General features: G+C 45.4%; 1 protein-coding gene across 1 annotated transcript; it reads right to left on the minus strand.

Moving 5' to 3' along the window:
* Positions 1-205: 205 nt before the first annotated feature.
* On the minus strand, positions 206-12,816 carry eif4a3 (eukaryotic translation initiation factor 4A3). Its single transcript, XM_015972389.3, has 12 exons — positions 12,549-12,816; positions 11,622-11,694; positions 11,480-11,546; positions 11,203-11,265; positions 10,989-11,121; positions 9,017-9,097; positions 8,780-8,921; positions 8,561-8,699; positions 4,401-4,516; positions 4,211-4,318; positions 410-537; positions 206-336 (listed from the first exon to the last, which is right to left on the minus strand). The coding sequence occupies exons 1-12, from the start codon at positions 12,700-12,702 to the stop codon at positions 320-322; spliced, it is 1,221 nt and encodes a 406-aa protein (XP_015827875.1). The 5' UTR covers positions 12,703-12,816; the 3' UTR covers positions 206-319.
* Positions 12,817-13,164: the final 348 nt, after the last annotated feature.

The raw sequence follows: 13,164 nt of genomic DNA on the forward strand, positions 1-13,164 counted from the left end.
GACGGGAGGCGGAGCCTGTCCTTCCCTCCGTCAGTGATCATAAACTGTTTTCAAACTGATTTTCTACATTCATTTTCACGTAGGATCATTTTTCTTCCAAATGAAAAATAAAAAGCTGAAACCTGTCTGAACACGGTCTTCCTCGTCTCCACTTCATATTTAAACGGTTTCCGTGGAAACGGTGAAATAACATGAAAGGAAAAACTGACTTTAAAGACTTTATTTACAAAATACCGTCAAGTCACCAGAAACGGGTAAAACACAAACAATTTAAAATAAAAAGGTCAGGAGGCCGGGCTCCACGGTGATGTCATCGAAGTTAGATCAGGTCAGCAACTGCAGAGAAAGACAGACATGAATGCAGCAACCAGACCGCCACCAGTGTTGCTATGGTAACAGTAACTCATACCATTCATCGGCATCTCATCAATCTGGGTGGAGTAGTACTGCTCGATGTCTCGAAGGATCCTGATGTCATCGTTCTTCACAAAGTTGATGGCCACACCCTTTCTGCCATAACGACCCGACCGACCAATCCTGGGCGAGATCAGAATGACTTAAAGTGGCAGGGTAGTTTCCTGCCGCTAGGGGGCAGTATAAACATACATTTCAGGGTAGTTGTGACTCGCTGGTTTAAAAACACATTACGATAAACTGCCGGTGGAGCAGAAAACATGCAAGCTTGGCATGACTCCTCAGACCTTGATGGTGCGTCAGGTAATTCCATCTAGTGAACGCTGAGAAGTTTTCTGGTGCTTTACTTCTGCATGTTCAGGGTCCTGCTCCTGCCGACGGCATACTACTACGGCAATACCTCTCGGCCCAAAAATATTGCATCTCTTTTTCGATTCTGTTCTTTCACACATTTTAGAAATAATTCATCGTTTGTTTTTTTATTATGTTTGTGTTTCTTACTGCTTACATGTTTTTGAACGTGGTAACGGATTTTCCGTAAGCCTTATGTTCAGCCAATCATCTAGTGTGATGTCATCGACAGACGCAGGACCCGGAGCCAGCAGAAGTAAACATGGCACCGCCCAAAGGTGCTAGACCTGTGCCCTGTGTACTTTAGACCCAATTGCTATGGTTATATCAGGGTATCTGCAGGTTTAAGAGAGCCAAATTTAAGCTATTTTTTAAAATTAAATTTAAGCTATAATTTCCAGCTATTGCCTGGAACCGGTGCGAACCACGTTGCGAACGTGGGATTAGCCATCCAGTTACCATAAAAGTTGCACGTCCCCATGGTGCAATCTCCCACTAGCTTAAACAGCTAATGTGCTCATCTAAAAAAGCCCCCTTTCACAACCAACTGAATGTGTATGGTTCCGCTTACGCCAACATCGTACACAAAAAATGCTGAACACTAACTAGAAATTCATGAAAATTGAAATAAAATAATCTTGTTTATTGGGTCTTTGGTAATTTAAGACCTTTGGAAACTGTATTTAAGGATTATTAGTAATTTTTAAGGATTTTTAAGGCCTTAAATTTGGAAAAGCAAATTTAAGACTTTTTAAGGACCCGCGGATACCCTGTTATATGGTACAAAGACACCAATATTATCAATCATTTTATGCATTTTTATGGGGTGACGGTGTCACAGGACTCAAGTGCTCGCCCCGTAATCAGAAGGCTGCAGGTTCAAGCCCCACTCAGGCCCTGTCCACACGTAGCCAGGGATCTGCCAAAACGTAGATATTTATCTACGTTTTGGCCTGTCGTCCACACGAAAACGGAGTTTTTTCACACGAAAACGGATCTTTTTTAAAACTCCGGCCAAAGTGAAGATCTGCGTTTTCTCCGTTTTGGGTGTCTGCGTGTGGACAGACAAAACCGGAGTTTTAAGGTCCGCAACGTCACTTTCTGCGACAAAAAAATGCTGACATCACGTGTGCGACCTGTGTTTACACTAGCCGACAGCATGGATGCCTTCAGAGCTGCGCTCTGTCACTACCCGATCCATCAATTGTCCAAGCGCTTTCTGCTTGTTTGTTTTGCAAGAGGAATTACTGCTCCTTGCGGAAGACCACAGACGAAGGACGAGGTTAAGAACGGGGGAAGTACTGCCGCCTACAGGTCTGGCATGTCCTTAACAACGTATTTATCCGGGTACGTGTGGACAGGGTCTGTTTTTTAAACGAGGTGGTGTGGATGCAAGTTTTTGGAGGGGCGGATATTCGTTTTTAAAACAACCCGGCTACGTGTGGACTAGGCCTCAGTCTGTCGCTGTGTCCTTGGGCAAGACACCTGACCCACCTTGCCTGCTGGTGGTGATCAGAGGAACCGGTGGCGACGGTGTACGTCAGAGTCGCCTCTGTCATTGTGCCCCAGGGCAGCTGTGGCTACAACGAAGCTCATCACCAGGGTGTGAATGGGTGAATGACTGATTGTGTTGTAAAGCCCCTTGGGGGGGCGCTATATCTACTTTTACCCCATTACAAATTGTCTCTTCAAATTCACGATGCAAATGCTGACACACACAACCGGATTAGCCTCCGCCACGCAGCCGGGCTGCTGCTGGGACCATTAGTGGGTGGCGTCACCAGTGTGAGCAACGCTCAGTGAGTCACCGTGGGTGAAGCCTGTAGATCATCTAGGCTTCTAATCTTTGTTTTCTCCAGGGCATTTAAAACCATCCATGCTAAGTTATCATGTCAGAAGACACAGGTGGACACCTGGATTACTGACACCCTGACTGACGCACCTCAGAGTGTGAGACTGAACGTTACAGTAACAGCGGACTGCCTTCGTGTATTCACCTGTACTTTTGCTATCATTTACTTCTTCTTCCTTTTCTCCAAGTGAATTCTCCCACTGTGGGATTAATTAGGTCGATTCTATTCTATGTCCTGGTCCTGTCATTCAGAGTGTCTCAGACATGGACAAGAGACAGAGGACAGAGACGATGTGGGTGAATCTGTGGAAGGGTGAGGCATCTGATCTTAGATGTTAACAGAACAAAGATGATTGTGGATCTTAGGAGAAGAAGGAACACGCAAGACTCGCTCCATCTGACACAGCACCAAGACCGCCCCTTTAACGGTTTTGCGTTACAGTCTTTCAGCTAGATGTGTGCGATGCCGTCGTCGTACTTTTACTAGAACGTCAGCTTTTGACACAGTCCCAACATATTTTTGGACCGGTAACAACTAACCCTAACCCGGCCCTTCAATGGCTGCAGTCCTACTTTGACGTTAAGTGGTGTCTGGATAGGGAAGACCACCTCTGCCTGGGAGAGACTCTGATGATGGGTTCCACAGGGCTCCATGCTGGGCCCCCTCTTTTTGCAGTCTATTTGCTGCCAGTGAGGGGCTCCCTGTCAGCATAATGCGATGGTTCCAGATCTACCCACCTCTCTGTCTGGGGACAGGTGGCTCCGTCTCTCCACTCTAGACTCTTAGGAGGAAGTTAAGTTATGGATGGCCTACAGTTATTTGCATTTGAATATGAACAGAACGGAGGTAATGATTCTGACCACCAATAGAGCCTTCAGGTTGACCTTGCTTCTCTGTCCTCACACGATAGGAAGGTAGTCACGAACTTAAAATTTGATGCTTCTACCAGATGCTGGTCTGAGCCTGGGTGCGGTGGCACGGCTCCAGGTGGCCCAGAACTGGACACTCTGGTTCTTGACAGGTACAAGGAAGAGGGATCATATCGCTCCCGTGTTGGATTTGCTTCACTGGTTCTCGGTTGTGTACCTGGCTAAACTTAAGGTCCTGCTCCATGTCTATAGGGCCCTGCAGGGCGGTGCACCCCGTACCTCACTGCTTTGCTGCACATGGGTTACCTGAACTGAATTTATACACCACCACCCTCACCCTCAGATAAATGGATGGAAACAAGATGGAAATTATATCGGTTGTTAATATCGGCCCAGTTTTGTTTATCGGACTGACACCTATTGATGCGGATATATTGTGCACCCCTAATTTAAGTGGCATCTTCCTAAAGGGTCCCCTCCTGTTGATGGCATCATAGACAGGTCACTGCCACAGCCCTGCTGTCCTCTAGGGGGCGTCTCCTTTCCGCTATTTTAATACACATTTTTTCTTTAGTTGTGTGAATGCTCGTTAGTTTCAGTTAGTTTGCTTTTTTTGTAAAATCTCCTTTATATTTTCAATTCAGTTCATCAAAATGTTTTACCTTTTAGTCTACGTTAACAATACCAGCCTTGATAAGCTCCTCCCACATTAGCGTCTCATACCTGTGGATGTAGAGTTCTCTGTTGTTGGGCAGATCATAGTTGATGATGAGGGACACCTGTGGGACATCCAGACCTCGAGCCCAGACATCGGTGGAGATGAGGACACGACTGTAGGAGAGAGATTTGGTAGAACGTATGTGATGCTGTGGTTTTGAGTGCGTGTCCACCATGTCCGCTGAGAATCTAATACCTTGCTCCAGATCTGAACTCCTTCATGATGGACTCTCGTTCTTTCTGCGGCATGTCTCCGTGCATGGAGGACACAGTGAAGTTGGCCTCCCTCATCTTTTCTGTCAGCCAGTCCACCTGAAACCACACCCACAGGTTGGAGGTTAAACTATTTCTCTGCCTTTGGTTCAGCAGGGCTCAGATCAGCTGATCCTCGGGTCTGGCCGCCGCGCGCACCGGCAGCACGAAGAGAGAGCGGCGCTGCAGACTTTAATCATCAACAGGAAAAAACAGCTTCAACTGTGCAGGAAAAGTTGTTTAAACCAGAGGCCGACTGGTATATCAAATCAAATCAACTTTATTTATAAAGCGCTTTCACACGCCCAAAACGGACAAACAAAGCGCTGTACACCAATAAGAATCACAACAATAAAACAGACATATAACCATTTAAAATACAATAAGAAATCCCGAGTACAAGTTCGCAATCCATATCAGTCCTTTCCCAGAATCAGATCCAGACACATTCAAAGTGATGCTGCCCACCCAATCCCAACTTCAGTGTCCAAACGCTAGGGCTGTAGCGAAGCCTAGATGACGTTGACGGCTCGATTCTAAAAATTTGTCGACGTCAGATCCGGAAGTCGACGCACCGCGCCCACTTGTTGCATCCCCAGGAGTTTGTAAATAGAGGAGGAATCTGTCTGTTTTTCCTCTAGTTCGCCCTCTTCTCCGCCTTCACTAACATCTCCGCCAAATACCGAAGACCCGGAACAATGTCCGTCCACTACTAGATTCCTTTCCTGTTTTGCCCGCCTTCGTCTCCCGGCATCGGACAACTTCCGGGGTCAGATGTGCTGCTCGGTCTCTACCGCAGATGTAGGACATCACCGGGAGCGTTTCTCCCTTCATTAAGGAGCTTCTTTCAGACATGAGGAGAGCTGTTTTGGTGGTAGCAGTCTCTCCTCCGTGCTGGTCTGTTTGCTGCTGGGTGTTTTTGGTTTGTTTAAACTTGGTAACTTGAACTTAACGTTGGTAAAGCTACTGTTAACATTTTCGCTAACAGCTTCTTGCGTTTGGATAAGCCGTTACGTTTTGGTTTAGAGTTCATCTTTTTGTGGCGTAGATCTCCCTTTTATTACATTTAGAGTGTTGTGGGTTTTCGGTTTAGTGTAAAATATCACCTGAGTTTGGTTTAACCCGTAAGACCACTCGCCTCACGCACATAAGTGACCAAAACAAAGCAGCATGGAGACACTCCATCTTCTACCACCTCTCAGGCAGCAGCCTGCACTCCCAAGTTCTACACGTCACCAGAACATAACCAACCAACACAATAAAAGCAGTGTTATACAAAATGGAAGGCCTGTAGTGTTTATTCTCTTACAGTAACAATTTATCAATTTTTTTGAGGAATTTATTTGAGATTTTCTGGTTTTTGTTAATTGTGCAATAGAAAAATAATCATTAGATTAATTTTCTAAATAGTCATTAGAATAGTCGACTATTCGATAAAATAATCGTCAGAATAATCGTTTTAAAAATAATCGTTTACCCCCAGCCCTACCAAACGCCAACGAGAACAGATGCGTTTGTAGTCGGCTTTTAAAGGTCTCCAGTGATTTGGCCTGCTTTACGTCGGCTGGCAGCTCGTTCCACAGACTTGGTCCGAGCGCTGAAAAGGCACGACTCCCACGAGACTTCAGGCTGTACCTGGGCACGGTTAATAGTCTCTGGTCAGCTGACCTAGGGGAACGCACCGGGACATGTCGGTGGATGACGTCACAAAGGTGTTTAGGTGCCCCTGAGTTTAACGCCTTAAACACAAACAGGAAGACATTAAACCTGATGCGATAGGAGACAGGGAGCCGATGCAAGGCACGTGGGACTGGTGTAATATGTTCAGACCTCCTGGTAGATGTTAACAACCGAGCAGCCGAGTTCTGAGCCGCCTGGAGGCGTGCTATTGGCGCTTGCCTAAGCCCCGCATATAGCGAGTTGTGATAATCCAGCCTGCAGGTACCAAAGGCACGGATCACAGTCGGGCAGATAAATAACAGTTTTTCTATATCGGCCACTGGTCAAAATTATTTTTAAAAGCCGATAAAAAATAATAATCTGGCACCTGTGTGGCCAGCTGCTGCCGCTACTAGACTAAGAAAGGACCCGAAGAACCCCAACACAGTTTTTTTTAATGTTTTGATTTTGTTTTACATTTGAAGAGATTTATTGACTTATTTAATTTATTTTGCACACAGTGAGTGTTTGGTTGTCTTTCACAATCAACGTGTAGGAGCCATTTGTGTTGTTTTCATTTTCTTTCTGCATACCTGAGAGGAGGCTTGGCCTCATTTGATTGGTCGATTGATTGTGGAAGCACCAGCCTACTTAAGCCAACACAGATGAGACTCAGGTGTTGCTGTGATGGGACAAACAGTGTTTTACTGTGTGGCGAGGACTGTGGCTGTGTGTAACGGGCTCTGCGGACTGTCACTGGAGCAAGTAACGCATTCATTTGAAACCCTTCAACTGCTGTGAACGGATCATGGACATTTTGGAACAAGAAGACAAATAATAAACATCATCAGAAATAAACACAAGCTGCAATTCTTTTAAACACACGTAAAGACCACCACCCGCAGCAGTAACCAGTAGTGCCGGTGTATGGGGCATTGGTATTACACAATGTGCTGCTAAAAGGTATATTTGTATCGGTCTTAATAATTAGATTTAGATATCGGCCACCGGCAACGAAATCCTTTAAAAATCGGTATCGGCCTTAAAAAGCCCATATCGGTCAGCCTCTAGTTGAAACTAAATCACAGGATTGGCAGAAGGTTTGGAAGTCTGTGTTCATCATGTGTTAATAAACGAACGGCATTTAAAGGAGACATAACATGAAAAACTCACTTTTATCCATTAACACGGTGTGTTTCACATTTTAAGTGTCTAAGTGAGCAAAAAGGCTTATATTATTCACTAGAGTTGCTATTTAGATATTTAATAATTAAGTTTTGGGCATATTTGTCCACCCGTTCAGTTTTTCAAATTACCTATTACGTCAGAAAATTATGCCGTCATGATAACTACCAAATATGGTCATGGCCCTCAGCTAAACACAGAGCCAATCCGCCATTTTTTCTTCTCGCCAAGATTTTTGTAGTCCTATTGGAAAAATGCAGAATGTCTGGTTATTTTGGCCACACAGCTCAGAACTGTTCCTCGTTTTAAGGAAGGGTTGTGTGGCAGCACTTAAAACCCAGAAGCTGATGACACTACTGCAAAAAAATAAAAAATAAAATAAATAAATACATAAAAACAGAAGAAAAAAGTAGTGTGTGTGTGTGTGCACGCGCCTGCTCGCTTGTCCCTCAGTCGGCTGTGACGGGTGTGTGTGTGTGTGTGTGTGTGTGTGTGTGTGTGTGTGTGTGTGTGTGTGTGTGTGTGTGAGACTACAGACAAATGCATGAGAGAGTTAGCAGCCTTGAAACAGCCTGATGAACAACTCTCCCCACATGTTTTAAAAATGCTAATATAATGTTTCTGCTATGCTAAATAATGATTTCTCTATAGAACTACAAAGTCCAACTGGGGGAGGAGAGTACAGGTCTGCACTGTGGAGGGGGGGCGGAGCTTACAGCTCCTTCTCCAGATTTAAAGAGACAGTACCCAAAAACGGCTCGTTCTCAAGACTCTCCTCAGAACGGGTAGATGAGGGTCTGTGGAGCAACGATGAGGAAATCAGACCAAAGTACTGCAGCTCGACTGTATTTAGACCCCAACTGAAGGATTTAGATGTAAAAAGGAATAAATTAAAAGCATGTTATGTCTCCTTTAAAGAAATTAGCGTTAAGAGCTGTCAATGCGATAAGACTTTATTGTCAACAAGAATATTTTATTGAAGAGGTTTTCTGTTCAACATCAGACTCCTTAAAAACCCAAAGCTTACTACATCTGCGTATTCACGAAGCATAACACATCCCAGCCTGGTGTTTTTAACCAGGGCACAGCCAACATGGGATGATGCATCATCTGGGAAATTAAATATGAATAATTCCACATCCCCCCGTAACGCGCTCGCGTACCACTAGGGGTACGTTTACCCCTGGTTGGGAATAACTGGACTAGCGCAACAGCAAAACCAGATCAGATCATCGGACAAGGACCTGTGTGGGTTCTGACCTTTCTCTTGGTGTTACAGAAGATGACGGCCTGAGTGATGGTCAGCGTGTCGTAGAGGTCACACAGAGTATCAAACTTCCATTCCTCCCTCTCCACGGCAACAAAGAACTGCTTGATGCCCTCCAGGGTCAGCTCATCACTGGGGGAAGGACAGCGGACTTTACCAACGTCGGCTCCATTCTGAACCAACTCCTGGACCCGACGAGTTTCTTGACTCACCGTTTGACCAGAATGCGGATCGGGTCAGTCATGAACTTGTTGGTCATCTCCAGAATCTCGTGCGGCAGCGTGGCGCTGATCAGGACCACCTGTGTGGCCGGGGGCAGGTACCGGTACACGTCGTAAATCTGCTCCTTGAAGCCTGAAAGGCACAAACGGACACGTGCTGAGGGACTCCTGGCGACCAGCACCAGGTGGATCCAAGTCCATCCAGGCGGTCCACCTGCTCAGCCTCACCTTTGTTCAGCATCTCATCTGCTTCATCCAGAACCAGCATCTTGATGGCCCGGGTTCTCAGACTCCGGCGCCGAATCATATCTGCGAAGAGACAAGCGGTCAGATATCAACTCTGACATCATCGACCAATCAGCCAGGAGCAATTCAGCAAAACAGATCACATGGTCATGACGCAATGAGGTGCCCAGTTCTGATCGGACCGGGTCTAAATGAACTTCTGATAGGGATGCACCGATGGATCGGTATTTGATCGTAATTGGCCGATAGCGCCCCTATCGGTTTTGATCGGAATTTTCAAAATAGATCAAAGCAATCCGATCAGGTAGAGTTGTCACGGTAACCAGTGTAGCGGTAAACCCCGGTAAAAAAAAAAGGTTGACAATAATAATAACAGTCTTGTTTTTAAAAAAAACTATTATTATCTCAATGGGTTTACCGTGGCTGCGGTGTAGGCGCGGTGACCCTTACCAGCCACCGTATCATCGGCTGAAGTTGCCGGCGGCACAGACGCACGCTTTGTTTACAAAGAAACTTTCTTGAAGCTAAAGCTGAAATAATGGTCAAAGGAGGAGACGGCAGCGCTCAGGAGGACATTTATTATCCCTCAAAGAAGACAAAGTCGGAAGTACGGGCATATTTTAGATATTTGAAGAATGCCGAGGGAGTTTATGGAAGACGGCTATCCTGTTTGCAGCACGTGCAGAAAAAGTGTCTGTGAAAGGCAGCAACGCTTCAAATCTCATGACACATCTGCGTGACCATCACCCACAACTCTACAGTCAACGCAAGGCAAGCTAACGTTAGCGTTTTAGCTCAAATGTGTGATCCGAGGATTTGGGTTGAGGGAGAACGCAACGAGTCGCTATATAAAGCAGCCGCAGCGCCGCTACCTGCATATAAACCGTGTCGCGGACACCGCCATGTTGAAATGACGCTATGCATTACGGGGCTCCCAGGGGCAGATAAGAGTTGGTCTCTCTCCGAGAATAATTATGAATTTAACAACGATTACTGCCTGATGACATTTTCCCACATCTGCAAAGCTCACTGGAAGGACACGAACCGAGGACGATATTTTCCTGATATAGGGTTTATTACTCAAGTAAGGGTAAAAAAGTATCTGATTAGAAGTCTACTTGAGTACTGAGTATCATCTGGTCTAATATTTTTAAAATGATGACATCAAACAGACATAAAATAAGAAGTTATGGGCAAATATTGGTATTTTAAAGACCAAAGGGGAAAAATGTAAACAAATAAACAACATAATTACAAAATAACACATTTTAGGCAAAATTTAGACACAAACTGAGGACAATATTTCCTGACATACAGGGTTTATTTAATTGTGTGAAAATGTAGCACGTTTAAAAAAAAATACCGCGATAATACCGAAAACCGTGATAATTTTGGTCACAATAACCGTGAGGTTAAATTTTCACACCGTGACAACCCTAATACAGACCATTTTAGATTAGGTTGCATTTCCTTTATTCCCAGATTATGTAGTTTGTAGCACTCATTATAATGTTGTAGAAAATTTCTGGCCAATCCACGTGATCGGTATCGGTGATCGGTATCGGTGATCGGCAGCAAAAAACCTGATCGGTGCATCCCTAACTTCTGACACTATGTGACAAAACAGCCCATAATGCACTGGGCCAAGCTAAAGGGGCAAGCTATAGGCTTGGGCTATCTCCTGGACTCACATTACAGCTCTCACAACTCAGGTCCAGAACCAGAACAGAAGAGAGGGGGGTCAATAACTTCCAGGTTCTGGATCTGGTCTGACTTATTCTGCCGTGATGCAAGTTGGATTCGTATACTTGCACCAACACCACGAGTCAGTTCATAACTGAGCACCTATCACAACAGCACCATGGGAACCGAACAGGTCCGACAAGTTCCAACAGGTAGATTTACGATGACGTCACAGGTGATGTCTTTATGATGCAGATGGAGGAGGACTCACCAAACACACGGCCAGGAGTGCCGGCCACCACGTGCTGACCATAGTCCAGCTTACGGATGTCCTCTCCCACATTGGTCCCTCCGATGCAGGCGTGACACTGGACGTTCATGTAGTCTCCCAGAGCCAGCAGCACCTGGACAGAAGACGAGCAACCAATCAGAAACAGCCACGCATCACCAGAACAAGGGCAGGTGTGACGGAGGGACAGGATTACCTTCTGAATCTGCCCAGCCAACTCTCGAGTTGGAGCAAGAATCAGAGCCTGGGTCTCCCTCACCTGTGACAAGAAACGCATCACAGCATGATGTCATCAGTTTCAGCCGAGAACAGTTGAGTTTAAAACAAATAAAAACGTTTTTATAGACAAGATCACGGGTAGATGAGTAGGTCTAACCCCAACCCTGGGGTCGAGCAACCTGCAACACCCCCGATTACTGGGTGGTGGGTGTTCAGGTTCGTGACCGCAGCTCTGGCTGCTGCTGAACACCCACCTGGATGTCTAGACACTGCAGCACAGAGATACAGAAGGTGGCCGTCTTTCCAGTTCCAGACTGAGATCTGTGAGGAGCAGAGACCAGCAGTTAGACCCCATCAGGACCTGGTCAGTGGTGAGACCAGACATGGACTACTTACTGAGCGATGACGTCTCGCCCTTTGATGATCTGTTTGATGGCTCTCTGCTGGATGGCTGACGGCTTCTCAAAGCCTGAAACAGAACGAAGACTTGGAATCAGTCAGGAGGTCCACCAGATCTGTCGACTCCACGCATCTCCATCGTGCTTCTGCTCGGGTCCATCAGTGAGATTTACTTTCTATGCAGCAGCTGTTTTAACTCAAAAATGACCAGATCGTTGGGTTCAGCTGTGGTTGAATCGGAGTTTGCTGAAGCCTCAGTTACAGCAGCAGCAGGGAAGCAATTAAAATATTTACACCAGGCAGGGATGCACGATATATCAGCATCAGTATCGGCTGATGTTAGTAACTTTTTATCATTTCGATGTCGGTCTGATAAGTTAAACTGGGCCGACTTAAAAAAAAAAAAGTCCAAGTCCCTACTTTAAGTATCAGTCTGAGAGGGTGAGGTGGTTGAGATGGATTATCGGCCATAATAGCATCATTTATATCCGATATTGGCCCAAAGTTTCATACGGTGCATCCCTAATTTGTACAATGCAATTTAATACTCGACTTTCACATAAAGACAATAAAAACTAATCCAGAAGGTTTATTTTCTCAGAACTGTTCACAGACCAACAATATATATGAACGTTTAGAATAGATTAATGACTTTTTTTTAAAGCTAAAATGTTTTGGAAAGGCTAAAAACCTCCATCACGCAGTTGGATAAAGCCCCGGGGCTTCTTCACTCCTAAATCCGCCGATGGTCCGGGTCCGGGTCCAGATCAGACCGGTATGACCCTAACTACCAACAAATGGTTAAATAAGCAGAAACTAACATAAAAATGTCCCTAAACAATCGTTTTAATCCAAACCACTTCTCGACACCGAACAACGGGCGGCTCGAGCTTCCCTCTGGAGGCCGTACGATCCCCGGCCTACCGTAAGCGTAAATCCCGCGAAGCAGATCCTCCCGGAGCCCCATCGTGTCGAACGTAGGAGTGACGTCCACCTCCTCACTGGTCTCGAACTCCACCTTGGTCATGTCCTCCTCTTTCAGGAGCCTCTTCCTGCCCTGTGTCCCGGCAGAAGCCATCTTCCTAGCGCCTTTTTGTTCGGTCAAAACCTCCCGACTCCGGTATCAACAGTTCACTGCGCGGCGTTGCTAACTGCTAATAGCCAATAGCCACACGCGCGTGTCGCCCTGGTGGTGACGTATTCAACAGGCGACGCGCTGTGCGTCTCCCGCTGTAAAAGCGCGTCATAATAATATTTATGGACTTTTATTTACAGCTGAGGTTTTGGTGTAGGGTTAAAATAATCCAGAGATTTTTAAACCAGGCTGCAGTTTGTTCTGGAAATGAATTCTGGAATCACAAGAAATTAAAAAAAAAACTTTTTTACAAGTAGTTTATTTTTTAAGCCCCTAAAAAATTACTAAATTATCCACAGATTTAAAACAATTAAAAGACAAAGATAAATAACATTAAAAACAAGAGATCTTAAAACAAATGCAAGTTCATTAAAACAAAAAAGAAAAACTAAAGGTTTAATCAAA

The sequence above is a fragment of the Nothobranchius furzeri genome, chromosome 6 (assembly GCF_043380555.1).
Source record: "Nothobranchius furzeri strain GRZ-AD chromosome 6, NfurGRZ-RIMD1, whole genome shotgun sequence".
Taxonomy (NCBI): Eukaryota; Metazoa; Chordata; class Actinopteri; order Cyprinodontiformes; family Nothobranchiidae; genus Nothobranchius; species Nothobranchius furzeri.